The sequence below is a fragment of the Equus przewalskii genome, chromosome 28, assembly GCF_037783145.1.
Source record: "Equus przewalskii isolate Varuska chromosome 28, EquPr2, whole genome shotgun sequence".
Lineage (NCBI taxonomy): Eukaryota > Metazoa > Chordata > Mammalia > Perissodactyla > Equidae > Equus > Equus przewalskii.
The window spans coordinates 5,620,762-5,636,249 of record NC_091858.1 but is presented as its reverse complement, the minus strand read 5'-3'; the positions used below and the strand labels follow the sequence as shown (position 1 = coordinate 5,636,249).

At 36.8% G+C, this 15,488-nt stretch overlaps 1 protein-coding gene across 2 annotated transcripts in view; it reads left to right on the top strand.

Annotated features, from left to right (window-relative positions):
* Positions 1-6,893, top strand: part of ADAM9 (ADAM metallopeptidase domain 9) — a 164,334-nt gene extending 157,441 nt beyond the window's left edge. The window contains exons 19-20 of one of the 2 annotated variants that reach the window (XM_070598850.1): positions 2,384-2,525; positions 3,977-6,893. In XM_070598850.1, coding sequence (XP_070454951.1) covers positions 2,384-2,525; positions 3,977-4,079 — 245 coding nt within the window. In that variant the 3' untranslated portion in view covers positions 4,080-6,893. Of the gene's footprint in view, positions 1-2,383; positions 2,526-3,976 lie in introns of those variants that run through there. The other variant, XR_011534352.1, reaches the window with a different exon arrangement.
* The last annotated feature ends 8,595 nt before the right edge of the window (positions 6,894-15,488 follow it).

Here is a 15,488-nt window from a genome sequence, read left to right as displayed (position 1 = left end):
TTTTATTTGATGCCAGGAATTGTGAATTTTGCCTTGTTGGATATTAGCTATTTTTGGATTTCTATTGATGAACTTTGTTCTAGTGTGCTTGAGTTACTTGGACATAGCTTGATCCTTTTGGGTCTTGCTTTTAAGCTCTATTAGGGAGGACCTGAGCAGCATTTAGTCTAAGGCTGATTTTTCCCCATTATTGAGGCAAAATCCCTTCTGTTTATTCTACTCAATGCCATATTAATTCTGTTTCCTGCTGGACATGGTAGGAACAGGCACTCTTTTTAGTCCTGTGTGAATTAGGGGTTTGTTCCCACTAAGCCTTTCAGGTGATTCTTTCTCTGGCTTCAGGTGGTTTCCTTACGTGCATACATTGATCAGTACTTAGCTGAATATTTGAGGAGAACCCTCTACAGATCTTTCAAGTTTTGTCTGTGCAGCGGTCTCCCTTCTGGTGCTTTGCCCAGTGAACTCTAGCTGCCGTGGCTTCCTTAGACAACCAGCTCCATCTCCTCAATTCAAGGAGACACCGAGCTTTGCTTGGGTTCTCTCATCCCTCGTCACGATCTGTTATCTTTCTCTAGGCAGCATACTGGGACAGTTACAAAGCTCATCTTATTTCTTTTGTGTCTCTCTGGGATCACTGTTCTTTGTTGCCTATGTCTAATGTCTTAAAAGCTGTTGCATCACGTATTTTGTCTGGTTTTCTGGTTATTATAGCTTGCAGGATAAATCTGGTCCCTGTTACTCTGGCTTGGCTAGAAATGGAAGTCACAACTATGGATTTTAATAGCTGTGTATCATTCTATCAAGTGGATGTGCCATAGCTTGACTTAGATGTTTTCTAATTATTTGACATTTAGCTTGTTTCTAAGTTTTTGATATGCACCGATAACATTGTAGTGCACATCTTAATGCTTATGCATTTTTTTCCACTTGAAGGATAAATTGCCAGTAGTGAGATTATTAGGTTGAATTCTTTTTATGGTTCTTGATAAAAACTCCAAATCAATTTGAGCAATGCCACTGACAGTATGAAGGTACCAATTTCAACATAACCTTACCAGTGTTGGATGCTTTAATTTAAATTTTGTCTATTCTTTTGTAAGTATAAAATGATATATCAAGCTTGCTTTAATTTTTCATATTTCTACTTTTAATTGGGTTGAATGTTGTTTCATGTAGCTTCCTACAAGTTTAAATGGAAAGTTTTGATACTTTTAAAAACTTAAAATTATGAGCAAAATTTCACAGTTTATGACTCCTGTTCATATTTGCTATATTCTTTCCCTAAAGAACATGGAACAGATAAAATTAATGTTAATTAATGATTTTTTTAAAGTTATAACAAGACTTAAAATCCAGAATCCATAAAAAGTAGGATTGATAAATTCAACCACCTAAGAAAAGCATTGTACCACATGACAAAATGGGGAAAATATTCACAACTCATATCACAGACAAAGCTAACCTCGCAAGTATATACAGAGCTTTTAGAACGGAGAAGAAAAAAACCAAGAGACCAATAGAAAAATAGTCAAAGGACTGAGCAAAAAAAGAATAGTGTTTCTGTAAACAGGAAAAGTTGCTTAACTCATAGTATAAAAAACAAATGCAAATTAAAATTACAGAAGGTGTAGTTTTTCACCTACCAGGTTGGCAGAGCTGCAGAAATTTGACTCTGTGCGTGGGGTTGTGGGGAATTTTTGTGTATTGCTAGCTGGCATGCTAAATTGTAACCACCACTCCTATGGGCGATTTGACAATGCCTTATAAAGAAGAATTCATTTACCCTCTGACACAGCAATTCTACTTTTGGGAAATTATTCTATAGATATACCTGCACCCATATGACGTGACACATGTACAAGGTTATTCATTATATCATTTTTGTAATAGCAAAAGATTGGAAAAATGAAAATATCAGTCGTGTACTTACTAGTTAAATAAACTGTGGGACATACTTGCAATGGAGTTTTGTATAGCTGTATAGAAAATGAGGCAGTCCTGTATGTATGGTTTGGGACGATAAATAGATAAGTGATTTGGGAAGATAAAAAGTGATTTATTGAATACTGTTTGTGGTGTACTGTGCTACCTTTCATGTGAGAAAAGGTTGACAGTAAAAACATATTCTGTTCTTATATTTGCATGAAGAAATACTGTAAGATTATGTAAGAAAGTAATGAAAGTGGTTATCTTTGGAAAGGCAAAAGTGAAGTGGGCAGGGTGAGGTGTGAACCAAGACTTCTCAGTGTATTCAATTTATATCAGTTTGACTTTTGAACAATGCAAAAATTAATGCAAAACATTTAGAATTGCTTAGTATGTTCTAGTTAGTACGAGTTAACTTCTAATTTAATGATCACTAATGTAAAATTCTTCTCTCTAGAAAAGAATACTGCACTGAGGGATGGGCTTCTGGTGTTCTTCTTCGTAATCGTTCCCCTTACTGTGTTGGCTGCTTTTGTCTTCATGAAGAGACATCAGCTACGGAAAAGCTGCTTCAGAAAGAAGAGATCACAAACATATGAGTACTTAGATTTTTCTTTTAAATTCATGTTAAATTAGGTAGAGTAATTATTTATGGTGATAGTCATATCATAGAGGCTGGCCTGAAAATAGCATCCTAGGTTATCTCTCTGTTTTTTGACATGATTTGCAGGGACTAAAGGACAGTGGTGACTCAGCCGTCTCTTATAATGGGAGGGGAAAGGATTATGGTGACCAGCCTGTACACTACTGAAAATGGCCGTTAGGGTTCATTTTGCTTGACATTGATTTCTGATAGTGGGGTCAGTAGAATTTTGGACTACAACTTCTGATTTGGGCTTTTTTCTTTCCTGGTAAAGATTTTCTCTGAGCTAACAGTGGTTGCCAATCTCCGTCTTTTTTTTTCCCTCCCCAAAGCCCCAGTACGTAGTTTTATATTTTAGTTGTGGGTCCTTCTAGTTCTTCTATGTGAGCCACTGCCACAGCATGGCTGCTGACAGACAGGTGATCTGGTTCTGCACCCTGGAACTGAGCCCAGGCCGCCGAAGTGAAGTGTGCCGAACTTTAACTGCTAGGCCATCAGGGCTGGCTCTGGGCCTCTTAATTAGAGATTAAAATACAGGATAAAGATAAAACAATGAAATATTGAAAATGTTCTTCCATGCCTATTTCAAGCATCAGTTCTCACAGAGGAAGAGTCTTTCAAATCTCAGTTTTGAAAAACAGATGTGAATTATAAGCTTTTAAGAAATAAGTTTTGATGGAAGAAAGGGTTGTCATAATTCAGACACCTGACATTTCTAGTCTGTGTGTTGGACTCTTGTACAACTGTCTCTCAACCGTTCCTTCTAATATGTTGGCATTAGAATTTTTAGTGATGACTACAAGTTTTGTCTGTGTAGCTTAAGAATATGCTTTTACTCTTCTCTGATTTTTAGGAAGACATGAGGAGAAAAGTTAGAGAACACTGGCCTGATTGACTGAATTTCATAATTTCTTCTAGTTTGAGTTTATTTAATTGTAAAATGGGGTTAATAAAATGTTCTAGGACTGCAGGGGTTAAAAATGTGTGAAATGTGGCCAGCCCCGTGGCCGAGTGGTTAAAGTCCCATGTGCTCCGCTTTGCCGGCCGGGGTTTGCGGGTTCAGATCCCAGGTGCAGACCTACTCTGCTCATCAGCCGTGCTGTGGAAGCATCCCATATACAAAAAATAGAGGAAGATTGGCACAGATGTTAGCTCAGGGCTAATCTTTCTCAAGTGAAAAAAGAGGAGGATTGGCAACAGATGTTAGCTCAGGGTGACTCTTCCTCACCAAAAACAAAGTGTGAAAGCTGTTAAAAATCCCATAAAAATTTCAGCTGTCGTCATGATCATCGTCATCACTACCACCAATGTCACTATTCTGTATTTGGGAGAATGTGAGGTATGTGTGATATGTCATGCAGAAGTGTTTTAATCTTAATTTGGCTCAAAAGTAATTGTATCTTTCAGGTCAGATGGCAAAAATCAAGCAAAAGTTTCTAGACACCCAGTGAGTGTTCCTCGACATGTTTCTCCAGTGACTCCTCCCAGAGAAGTTGTAAGTTTAAAATGAAAAATTCTTTTTCTTTACACATTATGGTATCACATTTTTAAAGATTGAAAAAGTAATTGTTACATGCATATAGACGTAACAGATAATTTCTTAAGAATTTAGGAGTGTGGCCTTAGGTTGTCTCTGGGTTAGTGAGACGAATACCAGTTGGGTCCCTGGCTCAGCGGAGACCAAGAGAAGACAACACCTAGACATTGAGAATGCCTCACCCTGAAACCAAGCCTGGGAAGTGAGATATTGGACCTTTGCTATCACTGTTTTTTCCGATGTCTGTGATCTTTGTGTTTTCATGCTGGCTTCTCTCAGGCATGTCACCAAATATCTGGTGCTGAGCTCCTGGAAAAGGCCTAATTGTCTCAACAATGGGACCAGTAATCACTATTCCTCTGAATGTATTAGGGAACATGGGGATAAGAATGTACTTTTTCTTATATGCATATATCCCTAAGAAGTATACGAGATTACTTTATCTGTTTTTAAGCTTTGCATAATGTTTTGTTTGCTGTTTTACACATATATCTGCAACCTGCTTTTTCCTTTGATATTGCTGTGTGATTTATCTCTATTGATATGTATAACTCTTGTTCATTCATTTTTGCTGTTGATATTATGTTACATAAATACTACACAATTTAAAAGTGCATTTTCCTATTACCAGATTCCAGTTTTTCATTACCATGAACGAGGCTGAGATGAACATTCTATATAGTCTTCTCATGCATGTGTGTGAGTTCTAGGACTGTGCTGTCTTTAAATACAGTAGTTACTATCTACATGTAGCTATTTAAATTTCATTTTAAATTAAATAAAATTAAGAATTCCATTTCTCATTCACATTTTACATGCTCAGTAGATCACATGTGGCCACTGGTTACTGTATCGGACAGCACAGACATAGAACATTTCCATCACTGCAGAAGAGTCTATTAGCACCGATCTAGGGGCATATAGGAATTAAATTGCTGGGTTGAAAGATATGTGACTTTTTACTGGAAATTGCCAAATTGCTTTCCAAAGAGGTTACACGATTGGGTGATTGTATCGTCAGTGGTGTATGAGCATTCCTGTTGATCTATATGTTTGCCAACACTTGGTATTTTCAGATTTTAAAGTCTTTCCAATTATGTGTAGGTAAAATGATTAGGTATCCTGCCTCATGTTTTAAAAAATGTAAGTATATATATGGGATCTCCTTATTCTACTCCTTTTCCTTTATAAAAAAGAAACAAAAAATTATGATGTCATTTTCCCCCTTAACCATATATCTTGGAGATTTTTCCATATCACTACATATATAGGATGATCACACAGTCCCTATATATACAGGTTAGAAATTACATATATACTTGTCTTCATCCTTGATGTATTTTTTTAATTGCAGTAAAATATATGTGCCATAAAAGTTGCCATTTTAACTATTTTTAAGTGTACAATTCAGTGGCATTAAATACATTTACAATGTTGTGCAATCATCACCACTATCTATTTCTAAAACTTTTTCATTACCCAAACAGAAACTCTGCACCCATGAGGCAATAACTCCCCATTCTCCTCTCCCCATAACCCCCTGCCACCACTATTATACTTTTTTTTAAATTGAGATATAATTGACATATAACATTATATTAGTTTCAGATTACAACATAATGATTTGATATTTGTGTATGTTGTGAAATGATCACCACAATAAGTTACAATTTTTTTTTCTTGTTATGAGAACTGTTAAGATTTACTGTCTTGGCAACTTTCAAATATACAGTACAGTATTTTTAACTGTATTCACCATGCTGTGCTCTACCTCCCCAGGACTTATTTATTTTAGAACTGGAAGTTAGTACCTTTTGACCCCCTTCACCCGTTTTACCCATCCCCAAGCCCCAAACCTCCAGTCTGTTCTCTTTATCTATGAATTTGTTTGTTTGTTGTTATGTTTTTGAGATTCAACGCAAAAGTGACATCATACAGTATTTGTCTTTCTCTGTTTTACTTATTTCACTTAGCATAATATCCTCAAGGTCCATCCATGTTGTCACAATGGCAAGATTTCCTTCTTTTTTATGGCTGAATAATATTCCATCACACACACACACACACACACACACACACACTCACTTCATTTTCTTTATCCATTCATCCATCGGTGGACACTTAGGTTCCTTCCAGCACTTGGCTGTTGTAAATAATGCTGCAATGAACATGTCGTTTTAAGTTAGTGTTTTCATGTTCTTTGAATAAATACTCAGAAGTGGATTTGCTGGATCATATGGTAGTTCTATTTCTGATTTTTCGAGGAACCTCCATTCTGTTTTCCATAGTGGCTATAACAATTTATATTTTACTAAAAGTGCACAAGGGTTCCCTTTTCTCCACATCCTTGCCAACACTTGTTATCTCTTGCTTTTTGATAATAGCCATTCTGACAGGTGTGAGGTGATATCTCACTGTGGTTTTGATTTTTTTTTATTGAGTTAATGATGGGTTACAATCTTATGAAATTTCAGTTGTACATTAATGTTTGTCATTTGTGTTGTAGGTGCACCACTTCACCCTTTGTGCCCACACCCCACCCCATAGAAGTTTCCTTCTATGCCCATTTTGTTCAGAGTTTTTATCATAAATGGCTGTTGGATCTTGTCAAATGCTTTCTCTGCATCTATTGAGATGATCATATGGTTTTTATTCCTCAGTTTGTTGATGTGGTGTATCACGTTGATTGATTGAGGATGTTGAACCATCCCTGTGTCCCTCGTATGAATCTCACCTGATCATGATGTATGATCCTTTTGATGAATTGTTGAATTCTGGTTGCCAAAATTTTGTTTAGAATTTTTACATCTATGTTCATCACTGATACTGGCCTGTAGTTCTCTTTTTTCGTGGTGTCCTTGTCAGGTTTTGGTATCAGCGTGATGTTGGCCTCATAGAATGTGTTAGGAAGTGTTCCATCTTCCCTAATTTTTTGGAATAGCTTGAAAAGGATAGGTATTAAATCCTCTGTCAAAGTTTGGTAGAATTCCCCAGGAAAGCCATCTGGTCCTGGGGTTTTATTCTTTGGGATGCTTTTGATTGCTGTTTCAATCTCTTTCCTTGTGATTGGTCTGTTCAAATTGTCTGCCTCTTCTTGAGTGAGCTTTGGGAGATTGTAGCAGTCCAAGAATTTATCCATTTCCTCTAGGTTATTCATTCTGTTGGCATATAGTTTTTCGTAGTATTCTCTTATAATCTGTTGTATTTCTGCAGAGTCTTGTTATTTCTCCTCTTTCATTTCTGATTTTGTTTATTTTCGCTTTCTCCCTTTTTTCTTTGTAAGTCTGGCTAGTGGTTTGTCAATTTTATTTATCTTCTCAAAAAACCAGCTCTTTGTTTCATTGATCCTTTCTACTGCCTTTTTCGTTTCAATAGTATTTATTTCTGCTCTGATTTTTATTATTTCTCTCCTTCTGCTGACTTTGGGCTTTATTTGTTCTTTTTTCTTTAGTTCAGTTGGGTGTACTTTAAGATTGCTTATTTGGGATTTTTCTTGTTTGTTAAGATGTGCCTGTATTGCGATGAACTTTCCTCTTAATACAGCTTTTGCTGTGTCCCATATGAGTTGGTATGGCATGTTATCATTTTCATTTGTTTCCAGGTATTTTTTGATTTCTTCTTTAATTTCTTCAATGATCCATTGCTTGTTCAATAGCATATTGTTTAGTCTCCACATCTTTGTCCCTTTCTCAGCTTTTTTCTTATAATTAATTTCTAGCCTTATAGCACTATGAGCGGAGAAGATGCTTGTTATTATTTCAATTTTTTTAAATTTGTAGAGGCTTGCCTTCTTTCCCAACATATGGTCTGTCCTTGAGAATGTTCCATGTGCACTTGAGAAGAATGTGTATTCAGCTCTTTTAGGGTGAAGCAATCTATATATGTCTATTAAGTCCAATTGTTTTAGTTTTTCATTTAGCTCCACTATTTCCTTGTTGATCTTCTGTCTGGATGATCTGTCCATTGATGTGAGTGGGGTGTTGAGGTCCCCTACTATTATTGTGTTGTTTTTAACATCTTCCTTTAGGTCTGTTAATAGTTGCTTTATGAACTTTGTTGCTCCTGTGTTGGGTGCATAGATATTTATAAGCATTATTTCTTCTTGATGAAGTGTCCCTTTGATCATTATATATTGTCCCTCTGTGTCTCTCTTTACCTGTCTTATTTTGAAATCCACCTGGTCTGATGTAAGAATTGCAACACCTGCCTTTTTTTTCCTTACTATTAGCTTGAAGTATTGTCCTCCACCCCTTCACCCCAAGTCTGTGTTTGTCCTTGGGGCTGAGGTGTGTTTCTTGGAGGCAAGAAATTGTTGGATCTTGTTCTTTAATCCTTTTTGCCACTCTGTGTCTCTTTATTGGAGAGTTCAATCCGTTTACATTGAGAGTGATTATTGATGCATGTGGACTTAATGCTGTCAATCTGTCGCTCATTATCTTGTTTTCCTGCCTTTCTTTTCCTGTGTACTTTAGACTACCCATTTAATAGTGCAATTTCTTATGCTGGGTTTCTTAGATTTTTCCTTATTTATGATTTGTGACTCTGTTCTGTATTTTATTTTAGTGTCTACCTTGAAGTTTGTATTTAGAATCTCTTGTATAATATAGTCTATTTTCTGGTGGTCTCTTACTTACTTGACCAATACTGATTTAGACCCTTTGCTCTTCCCCTCCTAAATAATTATTTTCATTTATTATTCCAACTCATGTTATGAATTTGTAGTTAGAGTGCTAAGATCATCCTTGTTTTGGTAGTTTCCTTATTTTTACCCTAATGCTATTGTTGAATATTTGCTATCCTGTTCTGCTTCTATCCATCGGTCTCCCTAGTCTATGGATTGTGACCCCTTTCTCCCTTTTTTCTTTTTTCAGGTATGAGAGCCTTCTTGAGGATTTCTTGCAGTGGAGGGCTTTTAGTTGCAAATTCCCTTAACTTTTGTTTGTCTGGAAAAGATTTAATTTCTCCCTCATATCTGAAAGAAATTCTTGCTGGATAGAGTATTCTTGGCTGAAGATTTTTATCTTTTAAAGCTTTGAATATGTCACTCCATTCTCTCCTAGCTTGTAAGGTTCCTGTAGAGAAATCCGCTGACAGTCTGATAGGGGCTCCTTTATAGGTTATTCTCTTCTTTTTTCTTACTTCCCTGAGTATTCTTCCCTTATCTTTCCTTCTTTCCAATTTTACTACTATGTGCCTTGCAGTAGGTCTTTTTACATTGACAAATCTAGGAGATCTGAAAGCTCCCCCTACACACATTTCTCCGTCAATCCCTAGATTTGGGAAGTTCTCTTCAATAATTTCATTAAGCACACTTTCTGCTCCATTTTCCTTTTCCACGTTCTCGGGAATTCCTATGATCCTTATGTTCTTACTCCTCATTGGATCCATTATCTCTCGGAGATTTTCCTTGTTTTTGTTAATTCTTAGTTCTCTTTCTTCCTTTGTCTGGAGCCATTCCGCCTGTCTATCTTCAATTATGTTAATTTGCTCTTCTATAGTTGTCTACATGGGCATTCAGGGAATCTGTATTCTGTTTTATCTGGTCCATTGTGTTTTTCATCTCTAGTAATTCTGTTTGATCCTTCTTTATGATTTCAATCTCTTTTGTGAAGTAACTCCAGAACTCGGCTTGTTTCTCTATCTTTCTCTCTACCTCATTGAGTTTTTTGATTATAGCTGCTCTGAACTCATTCTCACTTAGTTTACCTAATTCCAAGTCCTTAGGACTTAATTCTATGTTTTTATTGTTTTCCTTCTGATCTGGGGCTTTTATAAATTGCTGGATGGTAGAGGAGCAGTTTTTTTCACATGGTGGTAGAATTCGGTTGCAGTTACAGCCTGTTGCCACTAGATGGGGGTCGAGAGCCGTGTGTTATGAGCTCTCTGCCTTCGGGCAAGATGGCTGCGCCCAGTGGCTTTGCTGGGAGGGAGGGGCTGCTATTCTCGTGCACCAATCTGGATTCAGATCAGTTCTGTTCTCTGGTCTACCGAGGCCCTGAGTTTATGGGCTCCCTGCGGACGGAAGCTTTCCCCCGTCAGTGGGTTTCCACTGAACCAGCGGCAGGAGTCCTGGATGATCCCCGGGTCACGTGGCCCCTCCCCCCGCTCCTTCCCGACCCGCTGCAGCAGCGATCGCAGACTCTAGGGGAGGGAGCGATGTTCTCTCCTACCGTTCCAGTGCCTCCGAGGCCATAAGGAAGGTTTATGATCTCCGCCTTCTTGGTATTGTAGGTCTCTAACGTGTTGGCATTAGATTTATTCTCTGAAATTCAGTTTTTCCAATCCTTTGTTGTATTTTGGAGGGGAGAGAATCCCGGGTCAGCTCACCCCACCATTTTGCTCCGCCCCTTCTCCACTGTGGTTTTGATTTGCATTTCCCTGAAGAATAGTGATGTTGAGCACCTTTTCATGTACCTGTTGGCCATTTATATGTCTTCTTTGGGAAAATGTCTATTCAGATCTTCTGCCCGTTTTTTAGTCAGATTGTTTATTTTTTTGTTATTGAATTGTATGAGTTCTTTATAGATTTTGGATATTAACCTCTTGTCAGATATATGATTTGAAAATATTTTCTCCTATTCTATAGATTGTCTTTCATTTTGTTGATGGTTTCATTTGCTGTGCAGAAGCATTTTAGTTTGATGTAGTCCCATTTGTTTATTTTTGCTTTCGTTGCCTTTGCTTTTGGTGTCAAACCCAGAAAATCATCTTTAAGACCAATGTCAAGGAGCTTACTGCCTATGTTTTTTTCCTAGTTTCATGGTATCAGGTCTTACATTCAAGTCTTTAATCAATTTTGAGTTAATTTTTGTGTATGGTGTAAGATAGTTGTCTAGTTTCATTCTTTTGCATGTGGCTGTCTAGTTTTCCCACCACCATTTATTGAAGAGACTGTCCTTTCCCCCACTGCATATCTTGGATCTTTTATGGTAAATTAATTGACTATATATGTGTGGGTTTGTTTCTTGCCTCTCTGTTCTGTTCCATTGACCTATGTGTCTGTTTTTCTGCCAGTACCATACTGTATGGATTTGTTTACTCTGGCTTATAGTTTGAAATCAGAAAGTGTGATGTCTCCTGCTTCGTTGTTCTTTCTCAAGAGTGCTTTGGCTGTTTGTGGTCTTTTTCCACTTTCGCTATGAATTTGCCTATTCTGGGTACCTCATACAAGTGGAATCATACAATATTTGTTCCTTTGTTTCTGACATTTCATGCAGCACAATGTCTTCAAGGTTCATTTCTATAGTAGCTTGTATGAGAACATTGTTCCTTTTTATGGCTGACTAATATTCTATCATATGTATATAAAATATTTTGTTTATTCATTCATCTGTTGATGGATTCTTGGGTTGTTTCTATCTTTTGGCTAATGTGATAGTGTTGTCATGAACATGGATGTACTTGTCTGAGTCTCTATTTTCAGTTCTTTTCAAGTCCTGTGCCCATTTTTTAATTGGGTTGTTTGTCTTTTTGTTGTTGAGTTGTAGGAGTTCTTTACATATTTTGGATATTAACCCTTTATCAGATATAGGATTTGCAGATAGTTCCTTTCATTCTGTAGGTTGCCTTTTCACTTTCTTGATAATGTCCTTTGATGCACAAAATTTTTAATTTTGATGAAATCTAATTTATTTTTTTGTTTTGTTGCTTGTGCTTTTGATATCATATTTAAGAATCCATTGTCAAATACAAGGTCCTGAAGATTTACTTCTAAGAGTTTTGTCTTTTCAGTTCTTATATTTAGGTCATTGACCTATTTTGAGTTAATTTTTGTATATGATGTGAAGTAGGGATGCAACTTCATTCTCTTGCATGTGAACTCCATTTGTCCCGGCACTATTTTTGAAGAGACTATTCTTTTCCCATTGAGTGGACTTGACATCTTGTGGAAAATCAATCAGCCATAGATGTATGGGTTTATTTCTATACTCTCCATTCCATTCAGTTGGTCTGTATGTCTATCCATATGCCAGTACTACACTATTGTGATTACTGTAGCATTATAATAAGTTTTGAAATTGCAAAGTGTGCGTCCTTCAAATTTGTTCTTCTTTTTCAAGATTGTTTTGGTTATTCAGGGCCACTTATGATTCCATATGAATTTGAGAATCTACTTTTCCATTTCTGCAAAAAAGGCTGTTGGAATTTTGATAGAGATTGTGTTGAATCTGTAGATCACCTTGGGTTGTGTTGACAAATCTTGACAATATTAAGTCCTTGAATCCATGAACACTACTTGTCTTTCCATCTATTTAGGTCTACTTCAATTTCTTTCAGCAATGTTTTGTAACTTTCAGTGTACAGGTCTTTCACCTTCTTGGTCAAGTTTATTCCTGGATATTTTATTCTTTTGGATGCTATTATAAATGGAATTTCTTTCTTAATTTCCTTTTCAGATTGTTCATCATTGCTGGTGTATAGAAACAAAACTGATTTTTAAAGCATGTTCATCTTATATCCTGCATCTCTGCTGAATTCATTTATTACCTCTAGTAGCTTTCTGTGGATTCTTTGGGCTTTTCAATTTACATATGGGATCATGTTGTCTAGAAATAGAGATAGTAACGCCTCTTCCTTTCCAATTTGGATGCCTTTTATTATTATTTTTTCTTGTTAGTCGTTCTGCTAGATCATCCAATACCGTGTTGCATAGCAGTGGTAAAAGCAAGCAGCTTGCATTATTTCTGATCTTAGGGGGAAAAGCTTTTGGTTTCCTTGGCGTATTTAAAAATTTCCCCATGTTCTTCCAGTGACATCTTTCATATTGATTGTTAGAAGTCTTTAAAGTAGTCCCTGATAGCTGTTTTTAGGTTTTCAACTGTCAGTAAAGTCCTTATGTGTGAGATTGGGAAAAATAATCTCTCATCTCAAATCCATTTTTTAAAATATTAATACAGCAATATCAAATTTTTCTTTTTGTTTACTATTTATCTTATATCTTTTTACATGCAACTTTTCTTTGTCCTTATGTTGTCTCTTGTAAACAGAATATCTTGGATTAAAAATTATTTATTTATTTTAATTTCAGTAACATTGGATTATAACATTACATAGCTTTCGGATGTACATATTTCAAATTCTGTGTAGATTACATCATGTTCACCACCCAAAAACTAATTATTATAATCCATCCCTTCACATGTGAGCCTAATCACCCCTTTTGCCCTCCTCCCCCTTTCCCCTATGGTAACCACCAATCCAATCTCCAATGCCGTGTGTTTGTTTGTCGTTGTTTTTATCTTCTACTTATGAGTGAGATCATATGGTATTTGACTTTCTCCCTCTGACTGATTTCACTCAGCATAATACCCTCAAGGTCCATCTATGTTGTCACAAATGGCCAGATTTCATCATTTCTTATGGCTGAGTAGAATTCAATCATGTATAAATACCACATCTTCTTTATCCATTTGTCCCTTGATGGGCACCTAGGTTGCTTCCAAGTCTTGCCTATTGTGTATAATGCTGCAATGAACATAGAGGTGCAAGTATCTTTATGCCTTTGTGTTTTCAAGTTCTTTAGATAAATACCCAGCAGTGGGATAGCTAGATCATATGGTAGATCTATTCTTAATTTTCTGAGGATACTCCATACTGCTTTCCATAGTGGCTGCACCAGTTTGCACTCCCACCAGCAGTGAACAACGGTTCCCTTCTCTCCACATCTTCTCCAACATTTGTTCTTTCCTGTCTTGTTAATTATAGCCATTCTGACCGGAGTGAGGTGATACCTCATTGCAGTTTTGATTTGCATTTCCCTGATAGCTGATTATGTTGAGCATCTTTTCCTATGCTTGTTGGCCATCTGTATATCTTCTTTGGAGTAATCTTTGTGCCTTTTATTGGAGACTTTAATCAATTTACATTGATTGCAATTATTAATATAGTTCTTATACCATATTATTTTATGATTTCACTGTTTTCCTGCTTTTTCTGTTTCCTCCCCACACCAGAAATTCTCTTGTATTCTTTTGGGTTGATTTAGTTTCCCCTTGCCCCATTTCATTTTCCTCCTCTGCTAGTCTCAAGACATATTGTTAAATAAATTAGATTTCAAATCTGGCTGGTTATTTGTGATAGTTTCTTGTAGCTTCATTGTATTTTTAAAAGCATTTATTTCTGTAAACATATGAAAATGCCTACTTTTGGTCCTTTATCTGATCATTTTAATGTGTGCGGTCTTCGTGGCTTCTGTAGTTTATTACTGCTGACTGTCTTGCAGTGTCTTCTTTCTTAGTGTGCTTTGTGATATTGACTGTAAACTTATGTTCTTTGGAACTTTATATGGGGAAATTATTTCAGTCCTCAATTATCATGAGTTCCTACAGAGAGTGTATATTTTCCCTGGCCAGATGCCTGGGGGGCATGGTCAATCTTTGATGCCTTTGAACTAAAATTTTGTTGGTGTTTTTTGGGTCACACAAGTGTTATGAACTCTGGCCCCCAAACCCTTGTAAGGGTGGGCATTTGGTTAGAAATTCTCCATGATGATCGTTTTCTTTTATTCTCCCTCTACCAGTACCAAGGCCTATATAGTCAGTACCTTCACTGTTCTTCCTTGGGACAGGTGTTTCTTTATCTCGTTAACCCAGTGGGGATATTGCTCTTCGGGGGTCTAGGCTTTATGGAGGGTCTTATCTTCAGTATTCCATCCAACTCAGGCCCCAGGTTTCGTCTTCTAGGTCTATATTACTTGAAAATGCATAATGTAGCCCATCAAGGATGGGAAGATATTCACAGGACAAATGCTACTACAGACTCTGGACTCTCATACTTTCTTATTGTTTTTGATCTATAAGATGTCTCACTTCCTAGAAACTCATCCAAGCATTTAAAAGTACATAGCTAATATTTTAACCAGCATTTTAGGTGCCCTCTACTTGGAACATTTTAGTCCACTCTTTGTGAGTAATGAGAATGTACTTATTCTTTTTAATAACTGCATACCTTCCCATATTAAGGATTTAACATAAGTTTAAAAACAGGTTGTTTCAAATATTGTTACCACAAAAAATGCAGCATCAACCATCCTTGCCTATGGGTCTCTGCATACATGTAAAAGAATATGTCAGGTAAATTCTAAGAAGTGGAGTTTATTCCTTTGAAGTGCTGCTCCTATGGCTTGGTAGAAAGGGATGGAAACATTTTCTTGCGTCCTTTCTCCATTTTTACAGTACAAGCAAATCACTGTGTGGAGCAAAAAATAGCTGATGATACACCACCAGTTCCACATTGGGACCCAGGGAATGTTCAAGCTCTTCTCCAACACTGTGCATATTCTGCAATTCACAGAGCTTTAGGAAATAATGGTAGATGACGGTGGAGAACATCTTGGTCAAGGTCACTTCGTCAGTGATTTAGTAATTCCCTCTGGTCTTCCCT